This window comes from Camelus ferus, chromosome 21 (genome assembly GCF_009834535.1).
Source record: "Camelus ferus isolate YT-003-E chromosome 21, BCGSAC_Cfer_1.0, whole genome shotgun sequence".
In the NCBI taxonomy this organism is placed as follows: domain Eukaryota; kingdom Metazoa; phylum Chordata; class Mammalia; order Artiodactyla; family Camelidae; genus Camelus; species Camelus ferus.
In genome coordinates, this window is record NC_045716.1 from 18,582,077 (window position 1) to 18,605,597 (window position 23,521).

General features: G+C 39.1%; 1 protein-coding gene across 12 annotated transcripts in view; it reads left to right on the forward strand.

Annotated features, from left to right (window-relative positions):
• Positions 1-9,063: 9,063 nt before the first annotated feature.
• The window catches only part of DCAF8 (DDB1 and CUL4 associated factor 8), a 43,126-nt gene continuing 28,668 nt past the window's right edge, over positions 9,064-23,521 (forward strand). Inside the window, exons 1-4 of one of the 12 annotated variants that reach the window (XM_032463919.1) lie at positions 9,069-9,211; positions 10,268-10,340; positions 19,994-20,061; positions 22,516-22,590. In XM_032463919.1, coding sequence (XP_032319810.1) covers positions 22,542-22,590 — 49 coding nt within the window. In that variant the 5' untranslated portion in view covers positions 9,069-9,211; positions 10,268-10,340; positions 19,994-20,061; positions 22,516-22,541. Of the gene's footprint in view, positions 9,604-10,228; positions 10,341-19,587; positions 19,730-19,993; positions 20,062-22,515; positions 22,591-23,521 lie in introns of those variants that run through there. The other 11 variants (XM_014562132.2, XM_032463918.1, XM_032463917.1 and 8 more) reach the window with 11 other exon arrangements.

Consider the following 23,521-nt stretch of genomic DNA (forward strand, 5'->3'; position numbering starts at 1 on the left):
GTTTCAGCACAGACCTCTAGGGTTCTGGAGTAAGGTGATGTTACCTGCAGTAGAGAAAGTTTCTCCATTTCAAAGCATCTCCTGGCATATTATTAGGTCCTGATAGAGATTCAGTGTCTGACCACAAAATACCAAGCAAACAAGTGACTGTTGCTGAGTAGCCCATACAACCAGCCTGTTATTGTCAGGCCTGCCAAGTCCCAACATTGGATGGATACAATAGCAATATATATTACAATGGAAATCGTTCATTTTGGAAGAAGCCCAAATAAACTTGGTGGGCACAGGTAAGTAAAATTGAGCAAAGGGCCCTGGACCGCCACATTACCAACATCTGTTGCACTAATACTTTTCTCTTAGCTCGTACCCATGGCAACCATTTGAGGGAGGAAAAAAATTCAGGTCTAGTTTGTGGATGGGTTAGGCAAGCCAAATATGGACTGCAGCTTCTCAACAACCTTTTCCAAAGTGGTCCTGAAAGACAGTGATGAGGGGAAATTCTCTCAATGAGCAGGGCTTCAGGCAATTTACCTGACCATCCACTTTGGAGAGAGAAGTGGCCTGAAGCAAGGATATACATGAACTCACAGTCAGTGGCTGGTCGTTGGGGGCCCAGAAGGAACAAGGTAGGAAAATGGGGGGAACTAGGTCTGGTGCAGAGCCTTTGGGTGGATCTATGAGTGGGACTTGAAAGCATTCACCAGAAGAGTGCTAAATAATATCCACATGGAGAGGATAATTTAGTTGGGACGAATCTCAGCTATCCCAGTTCTTGTACAGTGTGTTTATAAATAGATTCACCAGTAGTGGCAGAGATGGAGGCTGTTTTATTGGCCTGTTAATATGGACTCCTCTCTCACCCAAGGCTGACCTAGCTACTGCTATGTCCAATGTCCATCTTGTCAGCATCAAAGAGCAGTGCTGATCCCCTAGTTCAGTACCATTGTTCAAGGAGAACAGCCAGCCATTTGGTGGCAAATTGATTACATTGAACCTTTTCCATTTGGAAAAGGAAAACAATTTATTCTGATCAGGGCTGATAAATATTTTGCTTGGCCTATCCTGTCTAAAGTGCCTGAGCCAGTACTACCATCCAAGGACTCAGAGATTTGATCTACTGGCATGGGGTCCTACACAATAATGCCTTGGAACAAAGGACCCACTTAATGGCAAAGCAGGTATAGCAATGCGCACATGACAGTGAGATCCACTGTTCTTACCAAATACCTTTTCATCCAGAATCTTCTGACCTGTTAGAGCGGTAGGATGGCCTTTTGAAGTTCATTTGTGATACCAGCAAGGATGGAGTGCTGTCCTTCATGATACAGTATCAATCTCCATGACTTTAATAGGTGATTTATCCCCAGTAGGTAGAATTCATGGGCTCTGGAGCCCAGAGATAGAAATAAGAGTGACCCTATTCAACATCACTTCCAGTGATCCACTTAAGGAATTTGTGCGTCCCATCCTTCAACTTTAAATTATGTAGGTCTAGAGGCCTTGTTTCCCAGAGTGGAGATGCTTCTACCAGGCACAGCAAAAATCTCAATAAACTTAAAGATATGGCTGTCATCTGGTCACTTTGGGTTCCTAATGCTGATAAACTATCAGGCAAAAGAAGTTACCATAGTGTCTGGTATAGTAAACTGTTTGTTATGAGGAGGTAGGATTACTACTACATTATGAGCAAAGAGTAAAGTGTTTGATGCACATACGATCCCTGGGTTATCTCTTGGTCCTCCTATACTCACTTTTAATTGTGAATAAGTAAACAGGTGCAGCCTGATAGGGCATGATCTCCAGGGGCTCAGAACCTTCAGAGATGAAGGCCTAGATCACCCCACTAGGAAAATCATCTAGACTAACAAATTATAGTCAAGGAGGAGATGAATATAAAATAGGTGGTTTAGAAAGAAGATGATGAATATCATTTGCAGCTTCTGGACCAACTGCAGCAACTCTTGTGTTTCCAAAAATTATGACTAACCTGACTGCTGGAGAAACTGCCTGAACAGAGTGAACTTAATGTGCAAAGCAAATGGATCTGTGCAATGCTAGAGGTAGACCATAGTAGGCATTGTTTGTACCCTGTCCAGATCCCCTTTACCAGGAAGTGAGTGTTGGCTGCTGATAGTTCACAGCTGCATTCTCTTGAGAATTGCGCTCTATGCCAATAGGAGCCACTTCTGGAAACCCCTAGAAAGTTGTGCCACAACCTGTGGGTGGTGACAGCACCACAGCCAATGGAATGATGTCAATTCCTGCAATGACGTCATCTGGGATTCTGATAGGGATTGCACTATCAGTGATGATATGCAACCAGTAATTGTGTTATCAGCAAATGACACTAGGGTACAACATTCCTTCCTGCTTTGAGGTAGGACAAATATGCCATTTGTGTGCCAAGAGTTCCCAGTGGAAGCTAAACTTATCAGCTGAACCCATATCTTTGCCTAACTTTTCCCTCATCCTGCTTCCCTCACTCCATTACAGCTTTTACTTGAGGGCACTCCCTCAATAAACCACTTGCACAGAATCCTTTTCTTGGACTCTGCTTCTAGGGAATCCAGCCTAAGACAGGAGAATGGTGGTGTCAAGTAAGAGATTTGAGTTTGACAAAAGGTGGAGGAAAGAACCAAAGTGAGTTCCATCTGGGAACGTTAACATGCCGTTGGCTGGAACAGAAGGGAACATCCTCAACCTGGTAAAATGCAGCTGTGAAAAATCTACAGCTAACATCATACTTAAAGATCAGGAACAATACAAGGACATCAGCTCTCACCACTTCTAGTCAACATTGTGTCAGAGGTCCTAGCCAGGGCAATTAGGCAAGAAAAAGAAAAGACACTTAGATGGAAAGAAAGAAATAAAACTATATTTGTAGATGGCATGGTATAGGAAATCCTAAGGAATCCACTAAAAAAACTACTAGAACTAATAGGACTTAAGATCAATTTACAAAAATCAGTTATATTCCTATGCATTTGAATGAACATTTCAAAAATAAGACTAAGAAAACAATCCCATTCACAAAAGCATCAAAAAGAATACTTAGGAGGAAAAATGAGTATTTAGGAACAAATTTAACAAAAGAAATGCAAAACTGTACTGTTAAAACTACAAAATATTGTTGAAAGAAGGAAGATCTAAATAAATGGAAAAACACCCCATGTTCATGGAGCACAAGACTTAATATTGTTAAAATGGCAATACAGATCTTCCTTGATTTATGGTGGAATTACATCCTGATAAACCCATCATAAGTTGAAAATACCTTGTGAATGCATTTAGTACACCTAATATACCAAACATCATAGCTTAGCCTAGCCTACTTCCAACATACTCAGAACACTTATATCAGCCTACAGTTGGGCAAAATCATCTAACACAAAGCCTATTTTATAATAAAGTACTGAATATCTCATAATTTATTGAATATTGTACTGAAAGTGAAAAAGAATGGTTGTAAGTATATTGATTGTTTACCCTTGTGATCACGTGGCTGACTGGGTGCCTCAGATCACTGCTGCTGCCCAGTATCATGCAAGAGTATCATACTGCATGGCCCAGGAAAAGATCAGAATTCAAAAATCAAAGTACAGTTTCTACTGAATGCTTATCACTTACACACCACCATAAAGTCAAAAAAAATCCTAAAATCCATTGTCAGTTGAGGACTCTCTGTACTCCTGAATCTCCAGATTCAATGCACTCTCTTTCAGAATCTCATCTGACTTTGTGGAAATTGACTAGCTAATTCTAAAATTCATATGGAATCACAGTGGACTCAGAACAAGAAAATAATCCTGAAAAAGAAGAATAAAGGAGGACTCGCATTTCCAATTTTAAAACTTAACTACTAAAGCAATGGTAATCAAAACAAGGTGGTATTGGCACAAGAATAGACATAGATACCAGTGGAGTAGAATTAAGAGTCCAGAAATAAACTAAAAACTCTATAGTCAACTGACTTTTTTATGAGGGTGCCAAAATCATCCAATGGGGAAAGAATAGTCTTTTCAACCATTGTCCTGGGACAACTAGATAGCCATGTGCAAAAGAATGAGTTCAATCCTTAACCTCATGCCATATACAAAAATTAACTTAAAATAGACCAAAGACCTAAAAGTAATAACTAAAACCATAAAGCTCTTAGAATAATACATGGGGTAAAACCTTAATAACTTTTAATGGCTAAGGATTATTAAATATGACACCAAAAGCATGAGCAACAAAAGAAAAACATAGATAAACTGGATCTCATCAAAATTAAAAGTTTGTGCTTCAAAGCACACTATCAAAAAAGCTCAAAGACAACCCACAAAATGGGAGAAAATATTTGCAAATCATAAAGGACTCGTATCTAGAATAAATACTCTTATAATTCCATAATAAGACAAGTAACCCAATTTAAAAATGGGCAAAGGATTTGAATAGACATTTCTCCAAAGAAGACAAAAAGTCCAATAAGCGTATGAAAAGATGCTTGACATTGTTAGTCAGCAGGGAAGTTCAAATTAAAACCACAGTGAGATATCACTTCACACCCATCAGGATATCTAGAATCAAAAAGTTAGATATCACTTCAACTAAAAAAGAAATAACTCTGGAATTAAAAAAAAAAAAAAAGTTATGGTGCAGCCACTGTGGAAAACAGTATGGAGATTCCTCAAAAGACTAGGAATAGACTTACCATATGACCCAGGAATCCCGCTCCTGGGCATATATCCAGAAGGAACCCTACTTCAAAATGACACCTGCACCCCAATGTTCATATCAGCACTATTTACAATAGCCAAGACATGGAAACAGCCTAAATGTCCATCAACAATTGACTGGATAAAGAAGATGTGATATATTTATAGAATGGAATACTGTATAGCCATAAAAACTGACAACATAACGCCATTTGCAGCAACATGGATGTTACTGGAGAATGTCACTCTAAGTGAAGTAAGTCAGAAAGAGAAAGAAAAATACCATATGAGATCGCTCATATGTGGAATCTAAAAACAACAACAACAACAACAAAAACAAAACAAAACAAAAAATAAATACAAAACAGAAACAGACTCACAGACATAGAATACAAACTTGTGGTTGCCAGGGAGACGGGGGGGTGGGAAGGGACAGACTGGGATTTCAAAATGTAGAATAGATAAACAAGATTGTACTGGGAAATATATACAAGATCTTGTGGTGGCTCACAGCTAAAGAGAATGTGACAATGAATGTATGTATGTATGTATGTTTATGTATAACTGAAAAATTGTGCTCTACACTGGAATTTGACACAACATTGTAAAATGACTATAACTCAATAAAAAAAAGTTTAAAAAAAAGTTAGATATCAAGCATTGGCAAACATGGGGAGAAACTGGAACCTTTATACACTGCTGGTGTGAATGAAAATGGTACAACTGCTGTGAAAAGCAGTCTGTCAGTTCCTCAAATGATTAACATAGGGTTAACCATATGACTCAGCAATTTCATTCCTAGGTACATACCCAAGAGAAATGAAATGAAACATATGTCCACACAGAAACTTGTACAGAAATGTTTATAGCAGCATTATTCATAACAGCCAAAAGGTAGAAGCAACCCTAACATCAATCAATAGATGAGTGGACAAGCACAGTTGTATATCCATGGAATAATATTTGGCTGTGAAAAAGAGAATGAAATACTGATGCATGCTACCACATGGATGAACCTTGAAAACATGCTAAGTGAAATAAGCCAGAGACAAAAGGCCATGTACTGTATGATTCCATTCATATTAAAGTCCAGAATGGGGAAATCTATAGAGACAAAGTAGATTAGTAGTTTCTTAGAGCTGGAGAGGGATGGGAAGATGGGAGTGGTGATAGCTAATGGGAACTGGGTTGCTTTTTGAGGTGATGAAAATGGTTGAAAATTGACTGTGGTGATGGTTGTACCAAGAGCCATTCAGTTGTACACTTTAAATGGGTAAATTGTATGGTATATGAATTTCATCTCAATAAAGCTGTTTTTTAACAAGTGCCATTGGTTATCAGGTATGTCAGTCTAAAGCTTGAAGGAGAAGACTGGGTTGGAAATAAAGACTTGGGAGTCATCATTATGTGGATAGTAGTTTAGACTGGGAGAATGGATAAGATCACTTTGGAAGAATATGTAGAATGAAGAGGAAGAGAAGCTCATGAAATAAATGATCAGAGAGATATAAATAGAACTATGGAACATAGTGTCAGAGAAATCAGTGCAGTTGAATATCTAGAAGGGGTAATGATTATCACAACCTCAAATGAAATAGGAAAGCCCTAAATAAGAAAAAGAAGTTTGGTAATAGCAGTTGATTTGGTGGTAATAGCAGTGGTGTCTATCAAAACAGTGAGCACAGAAACCAGACCACAGAGGAGGAGACATAATCTCCATAGCTCCACTCAAGTCACTCTTGTCAAGGTCTTAAATAACCTCCATGTTTCCAAATCCAGTGGTCAATTTTCAATCATCTTAACCTCAAACTCTTAAACAGGAATGGGGACAGTTTACAGTACCTTTCTTGAGACATTAAAAAATTTTGTTTTCCTAGATTCCTTGTTCTCTTGGTTTTTAAATTCTATTTCCTTGTTGCTCCTTTTAAATAAATTTTGCTGGGTTTTCTTTCTTTCTGACCTCTACTAGTTGGATTGCCTCATATATATACATATATACATATATAGGGCTTGCTCTATAGACTTTCTTTTCTTCCACATTAACTAAGTGAATGCTTCCCATCCAGTGGCTATCTATGCCATTTATATCCAATTGTCGCTTCTCCTATGAGCTTCAGATTCATATTTCCATTGTTTACTTGGTAGCTCCATTTGGAAATCTACTAAGCATCTACAGTTTAACAGGTTTAAAATAGAACAGGATATTCCCCCCCCCCCAATCTTCTGCCCACCACCTCCCCAGGGTTTTATCTCAGTAAATGGCACTACTGTTTGTCGTCCTTCTGCTCAATTAAAAAAAAACAAAAACCTGAGAGATTTTGACTCTTTATCTTGCACTCCATATTCAATCTATTAGCAAATTACCTCTCTCACCTTCAAAGTACATCCTGAATCCAACCACTTCCAATTATTTCCACTGCAACAGTAGTGTTGCAGGTAATCTGCAATAGCTTCCTAACTGGTTTTTCAGCTTGTATTTTGCCTTCATGTGGGTAGCTCTCAGTGAATCAACCAGAGTGGATCTCTTCATTTATAAATTGGATCATGTCACTCTTACTCAAAACCCTCCATGGCTTCCTTGTATTCCAAGCTCCCATCCTTGGTCTATAAATCTGTAAGTGATCTGGCTCCTGATGTCTTTCTCCAAACTAGTTTCCTACCTGCTCTTTTGCCACACTAATTTCCTTGCTGTTCTTTGAATACACCAAGCACATTCAAACTTCAAGTGCTTTTACCTTGCTGTTTCCTCTATCTAGAAGATTCTTCCCCCAGTGTGTATGACTTACTCTCTTACTTCAGTCTCTATTTAAATGTCACCTCAGAAGAGGGGGTCCTTCCCTGAACCCTGTATGTAAATGAGCACACCTACCCACTTTTACCCTGCTTTATTTTCCTTTACAGTACTCTTCATAACTTAGTATTGTCTGTGTTTTCTTCTCCTCCCCCTACACTCTCAACCCCTGCACTAATAAATAAGTTCCATGAATGCAAGAATTTTGGTTTGTTTCATTCCCTCTACAGTCCCAATACCTAGAACAGGGTGTTGCACGTAACAGGAATTCAATAGTTGTTGATGAAGTAATGAAAGAATGAATAGAACGGTCAGGCATTAGATAGCTACTTTGTGTTTTGGCCCTCTTCTAGCTTTTGGGGTTACAAAGATGAAAAAGATATAGTCTCTGGCCTCATAGAGTTTATATTCTAATAGTATAGTTAGATTACAAATCCATAATTATAGGTTAGATGTTATAGGTAAGGAAATGTTACGAAAAAATGCAGAGTGAGAGGACAGAGGAGGATAGTAGTCCAGAACACCATTTTAGTTGGAATAGTCAAGAAGAGCTCTCTCTCTGCGGAAGTAGCATTTGAGAAGAGATCTGATTAAGTGGACAGAACAAGTCTGGTAAGGTCTGGTAGATGAACATTCCAAGAAGAGGTAACAAGTGAAAAAGCCCTGGGGCTGCACCATGCTTTAGTTGGAGTGACAACAAGAAGGCCAGTTAAGGCCAGAGCAGAGTTAGGTAGTATAGGAGGAGATGAAATCAGAGAAGTAGGTGCCATATCATGTAGGGCCTTCCTTGGCCATTTTGTTTTTCATTGTGTGATGGGAAGCTTTTGGAGGCTTTCAGCAGGGTAAGAATATAACCTGGCTTACATTTTAAAAGGTCACACTGATTGCCTTATATTTAACTGGCAGAGCAATAATGGAAGTGGACAAACCAGTTAGGTGTCTACTGCAACAGTCTGTAATATATAATGTCTCAGGATACTAGCAGTAGAGGAGGTGACAAGGGGCCTTGCACCCTGGCCTTCTGGTCAAAACCCTCCTGGCCTGGCAGCTGGGAGTAACCTTTTCAGGGGTCTTCTGCACGCTTCCTTCAGTGTCAGAACGAGGCAGAGTGTACATCACCGGTCCTATTCTTGGGGACCTTCAACACACTACCTCCTTTCAGAGAAAGAGCCTCTTGAATAGCTTAGCTGCACCTCAAGCTTCTGAATCCCTTCTTAAAAAGTGGGTAAGTGAAGGCTCTCAAGGGTAAATGGGTCTCAGGGGTATAGAAACCACTTAATAACATCCTCAAAGGAAATGGGGTTTTCAGAAGAAATCTTCTGGAGAGAACTGCTTGTTTCCAATAGTCAAAAAAAAAGGGCAAAAACGGAAGCCGCCCAGGTGACCGGGCAGCTCGTTAAAAATGAAGCTGATTTCCACCACAATTCCAGGAGGCCTCTAACTCTTGTTTCTTCTGAATATCACGAGCACCACAAGCCCCTTGAAACACTACAAAAACAACTTTGCCTCCGCAGTAATGCGCACGCGCCCCTCGCTCCGTTTTCCGTTGGCCTTAAGCCCCGCCCCTTACGCGTCCTTCGAGGAGGGTTGGGAGCGGAGAGCTCGCGCGACCACTCGTCCGTCAGTCTTCTCCAGCACATCGTCGCAAACGGGCCGGAAAGCGTGGCAGCGCAGGCGCAAGCGCAGAGAGCGGAGGCGGTGGTGGTGGCGGCCGCTGGCCAGTGTAAGATGGCGGCGGCGTTGGTGGCGGCAGTGGACGGGGCGGCTGGGCCTGGAACAGAAGGAGCAGCCGCTGGCAGAAGGATGACTCAACACGGGAAGCGGGCTCCTGAGTCTCGCCGGTTCCCGTGCTTGTAACTGCCCCAGCCGGACACCCCCTCCCCCCTTGACCTACCGGGTCCGTGTCTCGTTCCGGCTTGGCCTGCCCCCCTCTTCCCTGGCCTGCCCTCCTCCAGGACAGATTTGACTCCTTTCCCAAGCTCCCAGGGCTCAGGTCTTCTCATTCCCCTGACCCGGGCCACTGCCGGGCGCACTGGCTGCCCTTTCCTCAGGTCAGCCCCGGGGTCGCCCCCAGGAGCCTGCCCTGCAATCTACAGGGACGTCTTGCCTCGTCAGGTGACCCATTTGTGTGCGCTTTTCCCCCTCTTAGACTGGGGGACGCGGCTCGCCCCTCGTTTCCCCGGCGCCTTGGGGCCAACGCGCAGTGTGCCCCCTCCCCCATTCCGAGTTCTCGGGCCCAGCACCTTGTACGGAAGGCCGAGGTCCAAGAACCCCAGAATCAGTTGTTGCCGTCTGTTCCTGAACGCTTTGTAATGTAATTCTCTTAGTCTACCTCCCCTCACCCCCGAATCTTTCAGGACACTGGAACGGTCCCGTTTGGTCCCTGTTAGTTGGAAAGCATCTGGTGGCTTGAATTTCTGACTCATATGATTGTTGCTGGAGTCTCTGTAAACAAACCGGCACCAGCGCTATCACGTTCTCTCCGGGATTTCCCCCTGCTCTGTGGCTTCTTTTTCAAAGGTTTTATTATGGGGTAGCGTTGAAAAGATTCAGGTTTTCCTTTTAAATGACTTACGTTTTAGTGGAGTTGGGAGATGACTTGCCTGGTTTATTTAATTTATGTAACTAAGTTTTTTGTTCAGTAGTCAGAATTAGATAAATGACTGTTGTTTGAAATAGTTCTGAGGAGATCTAAAAGTACTAAAATGTATTCATAAATATTTTTTATTATGTTTAATAGAAGAGACACCTTTGCCACTTAAACTTTAACTTTTCTCAGTCCTTCAGTGAATCTACAGACCTATTTTCTCAGGAGCTCAGCCTGGCCCTACTTCAGTGATAAAGGAGGAAAGGTGAGTAGGAGTTGAAGGCATTTAAATTCCTGAGTCCAAGACAGACCCTACCCTGATGCTTAAGTGCTGACCACTAAAGTCATAAAATTCCTACCACAATTTCCCAAAGAGCTGGGGTATTGTTCTTGGCTTTGTTCCAGGTCTGGTTAAATTACTTTTTCAAGTTTAATTGGCTCTGGGCCCCTTGACTTTCTGTCCTAAACTATTGCTGTATATCTTCAAGTGACTCCAGTTAAGCCTAGAAGTGAATGTGTCTTCCCCTTTCTTTATTCATTTGCCTTGTGTCTTGCTTTGTGCGGATCATGTTTCCTACACTGTTAAAAACTGGAAATTAGTTTGGCAGAGCTCTGTTTAGCGTTTTATCAAATCAAGTCTCTTTCCCTCTCAGGGCTTTGTGTTGTCATTTTTTGCTATTGAGAGAATTTTTAGATCTTTGTCACTGAAAGCTAGGGAGTGATGAGTGATGCTGCCTTTAGTTGGTGTCTAAGTTCAATCTACCTCAGAATTCCAACTTTTCAGAACATAGTGATAAATTGGGGGTAAAAAAAAATAGTGGTGCTCTTTTATAGCTGGTCTGGAGAATTCCTGGTGAGCAGAGCACATCATCATGTGCATTCAGCAGCATGGGCCAGTGCCACAAAGGGAGCCAGGACATACTGGTAAATGTAATTTTTGTAAGGGTCTTGGATTTCGGGTAACAGAGAATAGTGCTATGATTGAGGTTCATGAGATGTAACAGAAGAGCTGAGTGGTTCTGGAAAGTAGTCCTGGCTGATTCTTAATACCTTTAGGATTTGTAGTAGGAAGAGATTGAGTGTAACACTGTTGAGTTTTATTTTACATGGTGTCCAGGTTAGAAATTGCTCGTTGTGAACTGGATTATTGGCAATATGTATATGTATCAGATAAAAAAGGAAAAATACAGTCTTCAGAGCTGGACAGATCTATGTTTAAATACTGTACTATGACTTATTAGCCATATGACCTTGGGCAAGTTAATTAAACTTTTCTGAGCCTTAATTTCTACATCTCTAAAAGTGGGGTAATACCACCTACCTCCTAGGGTCACTGTCAGTATTGTATGAGGCCACTTACATAAAGGTCTTCAATTATGTCTAGCACAAGATAGAGAATAAAAAAAATTCTCTGTTTTCTTTGTACATCATTGATATAGCTTTGAATAAGTTTTACATTAGTTTACAGTTCTTTGCATTTTGCTTTTGAATGTTTTCCTAGTTACTTTTTCAGATTCAGATTTTTAATTGGTCCGCTTAGATGTGTTTTTTGTAGGTGTCCACCAAGAGTTGTCTTCTGAACATGATTCTGGTCAGTCTGGTGGGAGTTCAAGACCAGCGGACAGGAGGAATATGAGATGTTGATGTATGTTTATTTCTAAATGCATTCTTAAACTAAACATCACATTTCCTTTGTTCTTTGCTCCTGGCTCTTGGTCTCTCTTTTATCACACCTAATCAGAGTTGACATAAGTATTGTAATTCCTTCCCTTCCTGCTTCAGTGTTGTTCGCCACCTCAGCTCCAGCTACCTCTTATGCCTTTTCCTTTTTGCCACAGAGGGAATACATTTTTTCCAAGCTGTTGGGCTCTGCAGTGAACCTCACCAATGGCTTATCAAAGAACTAGACCATGAAAAGTTCTTTCTTTCTACGGTGAATCTGGGTTAAGGCGTTAGGAATGCAGAGTTTTTTTATTTCATCTCCCCAGCTGGACCATCTTAATATGACAGCACAGATGAAAAGTTTTTAACCTTCTCTTGTTAGCTTTTCTTTCGCATCTTTTTGGAGTAGGTAAGGGCACCTGAAAACTAAGAAGGTGTTGATAACATTGCGACGTAAAGCAACTTATTTGTTCAGGCCAGTGATCGACTTAGAGTTGACCTACTTTCATGACCACCATCTAGTGTCTAAATTCTCTATTGAAAGTAAAGACTCTTGGGGTGGAGGGTAGCAAGGTGCATTTTTATTATTTTTGTTTTTTTAATGAGATCTAGAGTTCTGTGTTGAGCAGGAGGGATGGGGTGGAGGTGGGGAAAGGATGGGAGGAGAAAAGGAAATATGTTGAAAGAAGCATAACTTTGACTGTTCCTCATTACTGTATGTGCTAGGTAAAAAAACCCCTCCCACCACCACGACCACCAGGAAGGGTTTCACATTTTATGCTCCAGGTGACACCTGTGTATACAGTGAATCAGTATTTTTAGCCTGTGTATCACAACTATAAAATCCTTATATTCCTGAAGATATTTTATATTTCAGGATGTTGCATAAGAATTGTTTCATCTTACTAGGAAGTATTTCCAACTGTGGCTGCAGTGGGAGGTGAGGTATGCTTGTGACTTAGGTCCCAACCAACCTAACATGGCATTTTATTCAGCAGTCTATTAAATGTGTAAGAATCAGTTTCGGTGCTTTGATCCTTAGTGTTGACTAGGATCAAGCTAAGACAGAAGCTTGTCTGCAGAGAGAGCTAAAAGAAACTGTCTTTTTGTTGCCAGTTTAAAACAATACTGGCATTGCAAAAGCAAACAAACCTACTAGAAGACATTCTATAGAAGTGTGCCCTGTTGTGGGAGACTGAGATCTTCAGAGTTTTGTGCTCTAGGTCCTGTATTCTGTCAGGTGAGTTACAGGCTTTTAAAGTTATGAAGTGACAGGTTGAACTCTGTTTTCAGTAGATAGATTTATTTCTGGATTATTTCTACTGTAGAAAAGTTATTCTAAACATGTCTAGGAAATGTCCAGATTATAAAAGACAGAGTTATCCAAACAGCTTTTTATTGCATAACACTCTTGTTAGAGTTAGTTTTTAAGATTGAATTAGCTTTTTTTTTTTTTTTTAAAGCAGATTATCAGTGAGCCAATATAGTCTGTTATTTACCCTCATCCATTTGGAATCCAAGCAACTGAAAGTATTGAATCAGCAACAGTCATAGAAGTATTACTATGTATATCTTAGTTTCAGAGCCAAATGCCAGTTACTTTAAATTAGTTTTACAGTATTGAAAACTTTTCACCTTTCATTTTCGTGAATTTACCCAAGAAACTTCATCACTTAAAATTCGACGAAAAAGGTGCTACCTGTTCTTGTTTACTGATTCAGTTATTCTTGGAGTGAGAAGAAAGTCCTTGAAAGGTCTCTAAAAAATTACAGTGTGATTAATTTTATGAATTGGTTACTTCTTTGTAGCAGTCTTTTATCTCTGCCTCTACAGGACATAGTTTCTGGGCCAGAAGCCCAATTTGTCAAGTACCGCCTTAACCCCAGGAATGTATATGCCAAAGATAAACTGATGAACTAAGGCTGCCCTGAGTTTGAGAATAGGGCATGTTGAGTGATTAATTTGACAAAGATGGCATCTTATTAATAAAATACAGTGTGTCTAATGGATTGGGTTATTGCAGAAATTTTCATCATTGTATCTGAGAAGTTAGATACTTGCTTTTATCCAAGGATACTATTTAAGAAGGTCTGGCCAAGTTCTAATGTGAAGCATCCATGCTTGCCTCACATGGCATTTTTTTGTTTTTGGTTTTTCTTAGCCATCTGGAAAGCTACCACAGGATTTACCTTAGTGGTAGCCGAGAGGCCGTATTCCTGCGGTGTACTTTAAGCATTGTCACATTATCAAGTATGTTTTTAACCTTACTTAGGACCCATATTAGACTCTGTCCTCTAATCTAGTGTAGATAGGAAGGTCCTTCTTGATGTTTCTAGCCTCTCTTTTTTTATTGTTTTATTGTAAGTTGTACCTTTGGAGCATCACTCTTTCATCCCTAGTGTCCTTACCAATGATTTCAGGAAAAAAATTTGAAATTTAAATGGCAAAACTGGTAATGACTGGATTCTGATGTAAAAATAAATTATTTCACAGTGGAAAAACAGTGGAATTTTCTTAGAAATGGGTTTTCCTTAAAATCATTTAAATTGAGTTGAGTAGGCTTAAATGTTATTATAAAAAGTTCCTTAGCTCTGCTTCTGGAGACAGCACTTAAGGGTTAGAGTGCATTCCTAACATACTCTGAAATACTGTTAGTAGAATTAAGGCCAATAAATTATAAACACAGGGCATTTGGTATTACCAAGTAGAGAAGGCATTCATCCAAAGGAAGAATAAAGTTCCTTATTCCTAGTATAGTTGATGTAGGAGTTCTTACCGTCCTCGTCATCATCTATGGTAATTGCTTTGAAATTCTCATCTTGGCTATCTCTGAACCTTTAAGAGGGAGAAGAACTTAGAGAGGGAGGGAGGCTTATGTTGTGGTCTTCTGGGTATATTGCTTTACCCCAGTTCATAGAACACAAATGTACTCAATAGAAAATATAACAGAGCTCTCTGAATTCTTTGAAAGGCCAGTGAGAGCAGGTAAGCAGATTTCATAGCCATGGAACTGTGTCCTAATTTGTGTACAGTGTTTGGAGGATCATTATTGAGTGGCCTAGAAGCCCAGGCTTCTCTAGCATGTGCAGTCTGGAACCAGAGATGAGAAGCTAGAAAAATATAAATGCCTACCACGTACAAGACAGCTTCTGTGCAAGCATTGTGTTTAATCCTCTAAACCAACTCCTGTAGGGTAATGGTATTATCCCATCTTACAAAAGAAGAAACAAACTCAAAAGGAGGTAGTAGAAATAGAATTCAGACCCAGGTATGACTGACACTACAGCCATTTTCTTTCGGTTATACCATATGCTGGCTTTAAAAAACAGGGCTCTTTTATGCCAAGTGATGAAGCAAATTGAGCTGAAGGGTAAAATTCAGTACTTCTTATAAAAGTATATTTAAAGTGTGAAAGATCTATCCAAATGACAGTGTAAATGAAAACATTTTTTGTTTTAACATTGGTCTCAGGTTATGAGTAATTGATAGACTAATAAGATTTTTAAGGAAATAATTTTGATGGACTTAAGAGGTAGCTGAATCCTTTTACTTTATGATCCTTTTTTAAAAATGTTTCTTTTTTAATTTCATGGGGGGAGCTGTAATTAGGTCTGTTTGTTTGTTTTATTTATTTATTTATTTATTTATTTATTTATTTATTTATTTATTTATTTATTTATTTTTAGAGGAGGTACTGGAGTTTGAACCTCTTGCATGCTAAGCATTCACTCTACCACTTGAGCTATCCCCTTTTGATCCTTGAATAGGGAGAAAACCAGCATTTTCTCACTCAGTTCCTGAGGTAATTCCATGGAAAAGCCATTCTGACTCTTACAGCCTTTTCTCTATATACATCTATGTACTTCTCTGTAGCATTTGAAATATGAACCATCCCACTTTCTTGAAACCTTTTCGTCTGTTGACTTCCAGGACATTAAAAACTTTATTATTCCTTATACTTCCTTAAGCATTTCTCTGTTTCCCTCTTCTTTCTTTTTCCAAAGGGTAAATATTCCCTAAGAGTTTTTTCCCTTGGACTGTCAGAACTTTCGTCAGTCCTTTGTTTTGTTTTGTTTTTTTAGTGAGGTGTAATTTACAAGGTATTTGATTTTAAAGCTTCTCTGTCCAAATAATTCTCAGGCCTGTATCTCTGGCTCTAATTTATTTCTCAAGTTTCAAACCTACATTGATTTTCCACTACTTTCATAACATGTCAACTTGGATTTTAAACATCATCAAAATAAAATTCCTCTCTTCCCCAATGTGCCAGCCTCTCATATATGGCACTTGTTTTCCTCTGGGCGCCCAGACTTAAACTTGTTTTTTTAATTTTTGGGGCCTTGTTACTGTTCATTGAGCCAGATACTATTAATTCTACTTCCACAATGTTTCTCACGTTGATCCCCTTTTAATTTCCTCTGCTAGATCAGCCTTTGATAGGGTCTCACTGCTTCTTATTTCAGCAACTGTGATGGCTTTTAAACTTCTTTCTCCTTTCATTTCTGTCCATTTCAGTCCATCTTACTATCCTTGACAAAATCTTCATGATGCCTGACACACACACCCCTTCTACTGTACTTCTTAGGTAATGAATTATACCCTAGTATCTAGCCTAGTCAAGCCAGAATACCCATTTATTTTCTTGAACATATCAGGTTTTTCATCTTCCATGTCTTCTCATTCTGGTCCTGATGGAGTATCTTTCTCTGTACTACCCATCCTATCCTTCAGAGTCCAGTTTGAGGGCTAAGTTCTCCATGGAAGCTTTCCCTTTCTCCTTGAAACTAAGTATAATCCTTTTCTCTGTTGAACTGCAACAACATTCTGTCTTTTTTTCTTTTTAAATAATACTGGTAATTATATCTCTTGTATCATACTTAGTTGTATACTTATTTTTCCTAATTGGTTATTAGCTGCAAAAGAGATTGTAACTGCCTTGTTTATATTAGTAGCTCCTGTATCGCCTTGTATAACGTTGCATTACTAGCATGTCTCTGTACAGAGGGGCCACTGGGTGGTGCCAGAGGACTGTAATTTGGATAAAGGGAAGCTAGAGCTGTTGTACAGTTGGGTTGCCCAGTGCTGTCAAATCATCTGCACAATAGGAACAGAGATTAATTTTACTGATCCAAAAACATTCATAGTTTCTGCTCATTTGTCCAGTTTACCAGAGGAGAGAGTGTGGTATACTTAACTCCTCCAAGTACTTAATAGAAAGTAGCCCAGAAGTAAAGCCCTGACTCCTATAAACGTTTTATATGGTATGAATTTCAGCTTCCTTGGGGTCATCCTTTGAATTTCAGTGCCTGAGGTTCTCTGATTAGTAAACAGTATACTATTAGAGTGGAGTTCACAGCAGGAATTGGGAAAGTTGGCTTGGAGAAGGGCTTATTACAAAGTAGAAAAATAGTCAGGTAGGGAGAAGTAATTTAAAATGAGCCATTTTAGCTTAAAAACAAAAATTGGGGATGGATAAAGTAGGACTGGTTGATTCCAGATGGACTGTGGGACCAGAGACTGAAAAGCAAATTTGTACTTTGGATGGAAATCAGCCCTGAACAGCTGTTCAGTTATGAGTGGTATGGGACATCTGTCCTCCCGAGAGGAACCAGGGACTGTGTGGCTCTCAGATATGTCTTAGTAATAATTAAAGTAGTTTCAACCATAACCTTTCAGTTTCAGAGGAAATTCTGAGACTTTGTCTCTTTAAACATGAGTGTCTATGTAGGAAAATGTGGGCACTTGAGTTGCACAATGAGAGATGCCAAACAAGACTACTGGACTGACCTGAGAGAATACTGGGATTATGTAACTCATGGGAACTCACTGAGTATGAGTTCAGGTCTTAGTAAAGGGATCAAGGACAGTAATATTATTTAGAAATTGATGTTTCCATTGAACCTGAGGAGGTAAGGTAGAGTTTATCAGACCAGTTTCCATAGACCCTAGACTTCAAAGGAGTTAAAGTAAACTTGGGAGATATTTTAAAAATAAAAAGCATATGTGTAAAAATTAATAGTGCAACCACTGGAACTACTTTGAATGACATAAGCTTCTGATAGTCTTAGTTGTCACTTAGACAGTAGGTTTGGAGACTTTATGGTTCAGGATTCATCTTTTAATGTGGTTGCAGCAAAATTCTTCCACATTTTAATTTTCAAGAAGATCTGACATTTTGCTCTCATTTATTATGGCTTATTGATCACTATTAACTAACTTATATTAATAACCACAGCCTTGAGAGCTAACTTCTATTAATAGTCACAGGTTTGAACATTTAGTATATTTAATTGTTGGGCTTTATCTGTCTATGAACACTTTGCATGATTACTCCCCCCTACTCCCACCCTCCTCATTCTCTTTCCTGGCTGCTTTTATTTATTGCCTGATTGATGGATGGATAATTTACATACAGTAAAATTTACCCTTTACTTCTGTGGCCCATTCTGTGGAATTTGACAAATATGTAGTCATGTAACACCACCATAGTGGAGGCATGGAACATTTTCATTATTCCAAAAAGTTTTCTTATGGCCTGTTTATAGTTAGTTCCCTTTCCCAAATCCCAGTAACAACTGATCTGCTCTCTGTCTCTCTAGTTTATCTTTTCCAGAATGTCCTATAAATGGAATCAAGTTACGTAGCTGTTTGAGTCTTGCTTCTTTCGCCTAGCTGTAACACATTTGAGATCCATTTGTTGCTATGTGTATCAGTAGTTCATTCCTTTTATTGCTCAGTAGTATTCTATTGTGTGATGGACCACAATTTGTTTATCCATGACCCAGTTGAAAAACATTTGATTGTTTCTAGTTTTTGATGAATCTGAGTAAAGCCACTAAAACATTCACGCTTAGGTATTTTAGGAGGGTATTGTTTTATTTTTCTTGAGTACGTACCTGGGTAGGATTCCTGGGTTGTATGGTAAGTGTATCTTTAACTTTATTTTTAAAAACTGCCAAATTATTTTCCAAAGTGACTGCCGTTTTACATTTCTGTGGGCGGTGTCTGAGAGTTTAGTTGCCTTACTCCTTGTTAGCACTTGACAAAGTAACTTTCATTATTATTATTTAAAAGTTTTTAATTTTTAACTCCTAGTAGGTGTGTAGAGGGTTCTCATTGTGGTTTTATTTGTATTTTCCTAATGACTAATAATGTTGATCATCTTTTCAAGTGATTGTTATTTAGTTGTGAGAGATTTTGAATATATTCCAATTGCTATCCTTAAATATGTCTTTTCACTTTCTTAACAGTGTCTCTTGAAGAGTTGATTTTTAATTTTGATATATCTGGTTAATTTTTTCTTTTATGGTTTTTGCTTTTTGCATTCTCTCAAGACGTATTTGCTTAACCCAATGTCAGAAAGATTATCTCATTTTTATTGTTTTAGCTTTTACATTTAGGTCTATGATCCATTTTGAGTTAGTTTGTGTATATTGTACAATGTACAAGTCAAGTTTAAAAAAATTTTTTTTTGCATTTGGATGTCCTGTTATTCTACTATACATGGTCTCTTGTATAAATCTTTCATCAATACTAGGAAAAGAAAGCAGCCTCAGTGGTTTTAAACAAGAGACATTTGGTACCTCTTCCACAAAGTATTCTTATACCCCATGTTAATTCCCCCTCTGCTTGGTTTTTAGTTAATATTTTATCATGTATTTGGTTAAAAATTTAAGGCCCTTCTTTTATTAAGACAGGAAAAGTCTAGGTCACTGAAATTTCTTAGATAGAAATTAAAATGACACCTGCATCTTTTTTCCCCATCCCCCAGTAGTTTACTCTTTAACCTTCAGTTTGGCAGGGGTTATGGTTATTTTTAGAGTGCAGGCAGTGGAGCTAATCTAATTAAACTCCTCCAGCTACCTGGGGCAGTGAGCTCATCATCTCTTCCAAGCTCAGATTGGTTTGCTCTGGAGTGGATTTTACATGGAAATTGATCAAGGTGAAAACAGTGGATTTGTTGGGAATGGAGTGCATTAAAGAATGAAGAAGGTAATTTAAGTTTGGGTCAGGTATGATCCCCAACCTCAGATTATAAAATAAGGTTGTGTTCTTTGATGATGGAAGAGATTTAGAACGACTCCTATACTTAAGACCTAGGGCTCAGTCATAGCACCTTAGCCTGCTTTAATTTGGGCACTTTAATTTCTGCCCTAGAGTTGAGATGGTTTTAAGTTTCTTCACTTTGACAGAAATTTTTACAATAAGAATAACAACTAATCCCTGAAGTATAATTTTATTGTCATTATTTCTTAGCTTCCTAGGGAAATGGTCCCCCCAAATGGAATGTATGTACCCTAAGGGGTATGGAAGATGATCCAATGGTATGTAGGAAAAGAATGTTGAAATTTCTTATTTTTTTCTAGAAAAACTAAGCTTAATATTTAATGTGAATTGATTAAATATGTGTGTACATACACACATAATGAGGGTTCATGCTCAAAGTTTTCACTGATTAGAGGTTCATAATCAGTTTTGAGATCACTGCCCTAACAGCATCCTTCTTCAGAAGTTTTAACATATAATTCTACTTACCTATACCATCTCTAAGATTACTAATACTATTTTACAAAAGAAGAAAATGAAGTTCAGAGAAGATTAAACAGTACATCCAAGGTCACATCACAAAGTATGCTCATAACTTAGCTGGTAATAGAAACCTGGACTTCTAATTTTCAGCCTCGGACTACTTTCGCTAAACTCTGTGTTTCCTAAAATCTGACCTTTAGAAGCTATCTGTCTATCCACTCAGTGATTAAACAGAGTTGACATAAGCATTCATAGGTTTTGCTCTGTTTCTGAATTCAGCAATAAATTCTGTCAACTTTTTTCCTCAAAAGATCCCTCCTTACAGGAACCTTAAACCAATTTCCCCAAGAGATGAGCTCTGCAACCTCTAGGATGGGTTGAACTTCGTGGCTCTCCTTTTCCCACTTCTCAGAGCTCGGTAGGCATTAGGCATTGGCTCCTCCTGATCATGGAGGCTGGGAGAGTAAGTGTGTTTTCTAGAGTTACTGTGAGTCTAATGTTCAGGCAGTCTGAGCTTCTGTAGAAGTCAGTGAGATTCATTTTTGAGAAAGGATCTCAGGCCTGCTTAATACTACTTCTCTAGGAGTGGGTAATAGTGGACGGGAAGTATGGTAGGGTTGACAGTTTTGATTCTGGAGATGAGAAAACATAAGCTCTGTTCTCAAGTGACCATAAGGTATGTCTGTTGCCTTAGTTTTTAATCTTAACCAAGTAGTGCAACTATTTTCATAGAACTTTTGCAATTAGTATAATTAATTTAAACCCTAGATGTGGAAGAAGATATTGCTGAGTTGCTAAAAGAATATAAACAGGGACTGCTGAGAGGAAAAAACAAGTGTGTGAGGAATGCTGTACAAAAATACATCATTGAAGTAGGAGGAGGAAAACAGTCTGCTCTGCAAACAGCTGTTTTTCTTTATGTGGCTTCACAAATCTGGTTTTTTTGTTGGCATTGTCTTTCATCATCACCCTTCCAGGTGTCCCTCCCTCACATTCAGCCTCAGTCCTGCTCTTGCATTATTTCTGCTCCCCTGCCCTGGCCTACTATTAGCAAGCTTTGGGCAGCTGTGTCTTGGCAGAGGAGACACTTTTTTTTTTGAAGCAACTTGGATTTCTGTAGAGGAGAGTAGTGGGTAAGGATAAGGATGGGGCTGCTTCTGGGATGATTGTTATGGGAATGAAAGAGCTGTTGAAAGATTAGAGGCCAGTGTGCCTGGGTACAAGGACTGGAGTCATAATCATACTTTGTCTTTTACCAGTGTCTTTTGTCCAAGGCACTGAAAGGGCTTAACAAAATTCTGGTCTGAATAATATTATTCTTTGCTCTTTGGAATTTGCTCGAGGTGGGACTGAGGCCCTGAAAAAATAATGAGTGTATTATAGTGGTACGAAAGTAATAAAGCTAATAAAGTTAGGTACCCTAATTCCTAGTTAGAGCTTTGCCAAAAAGACAGACCTGGCGAAAGTTGGTGGAACTAGGTGAAGTAATGTTGCCATTTTATGAAATAGACTGAGATAATTTAATGGAAATTTTGCCCTTTTCTTCTCCAACTTTGCACTTGGTGACTGACTTAACTAGTTGTAAAAGGGAAGAAAAAAACTTTTTAGGTTCTCTCTTAGGGGTAGGGTGCTCCTGAGTTCTAATTCGACTCTGCTTCTTGTAATCCTTAGTTAACATCTATGCTTGTAAGTTTGAAACTAGGCATCTCAGTGAATATAAAGCTCAAGCTTTTTACCCCAAGAGCTCAGTTTCTTTTGTCTCTGTTGTTTTGTGTGTACAGTGATAGTCAGACCCTCTTCTTCATATTGAAAGACAAGTGTTTCATAGTTTATGGATACATATGACTGATACAACAGAAGATTTTCGTCTAGAGGGCAGTGCTGAAGCTAGCTTTTTGTATTGAATTAAGGTTCTCTGCTTGCTTGCAGTACCTGTCACTTGATACATGCCTCCTGTTCCAGGATTTATTTCAGTTCCCCCTTCCCATCTGAAAAATCACTGCCAGTTACTCAGTGAATAAGGTAAAGAGATGGCAGCTGGCCTCCCAAAGATATGTCCCTTTATGGAATTTAGACATGGAGGTAAAATATCTGGTGTAATTTTCAGCAACTGAGAAGCCCTGTTGAGCACAGACACAAATAATAAAATGACAAAGGCTGTATGTACATTGTTAAATCTCCTTGTGCCCTTTATCATCTTTCCCAGATTGTTTCTTAATTGTTTCATTTTCTTCCTCTCTTAAATCCAGGCTGGCTTCAGTAAACATCATTCAAGATGTCCAGCAAAGGGAGCAGCACAGATGGCAAAACAGACTTAGCTAATGGTAAGGGGCCAAAATGAAGATGAAGCTATTTTTGCTATTGGCTGAGGTTCTCCTCCTCCTTCCCCAGAGAGAGTGGAGACCTGTATTTTAGTGGAGTGAAGGAAATCTTTCCTAAGAGTGAGCCCTTCCTGTGTTGTTTTGAGTATAGGAAACTACACAGGAAACACCTTGGACTGTCTGGTACTTTTTCTCCTTCAACTTTTATCTGATTGTTTTCAGAAGATCAATAATAGGGTTGTGCCTCTCAGAGGTCAAGTGGTTTGTAATTCTGAAAGGTGGTAAGGGTGGACAAAACCTAGGAGAAGCTGTTAATAAAGGAGAAGAAGATCCAGTTGGTGGGACCAAGGGAGCTGTTGGGAAGGCAGCTCCCCAGTTATAAGGGGTCTCTCTTCATGGTATATCACAGTTTGATAAAGATATTAGAAAAGAGGTGAAGTTATAACCAACTGGAATTGGGACGTGTGTTCATTCGTTTTATCTGTTTCTTTCTTTTCTTTCCTTCCTTCCTTCCCTCCCTCCCTGCCAAGTTTTAAATCATTGGATTCAGGGCATATTTGAAGGCAGAGTATCAAGATTCTGATAGAGTATAGCTACTGCTTGAGTTATTCCAAGCCAGCTTCTAAACTAGAGAGAGTTCTTCCAATGGATATAGTTGGGCAGCACAGAGTCCAGCATTCCTCAGCACCCTGTAGGTCAGGATTATAGGCTAAATTCTAGGTAATGTGATTGGTAGAGCAATGAAGTTGAGTAAGGGAAAGGGAGGTTTTCAGTATGCTGTTTTATTGCCCCTTTGTTCTTTTCTTACCACTGCTGTTCATTCATTTTCTGTAAAGGAAAGTGGTTCAGAGTTTTCAGTGGGTTTACTTGAAAGGCACAGGATTCTAGACAGGTTTGAGGTATACAGTTGATTTGGAGTTTGGCCATTGGCTAG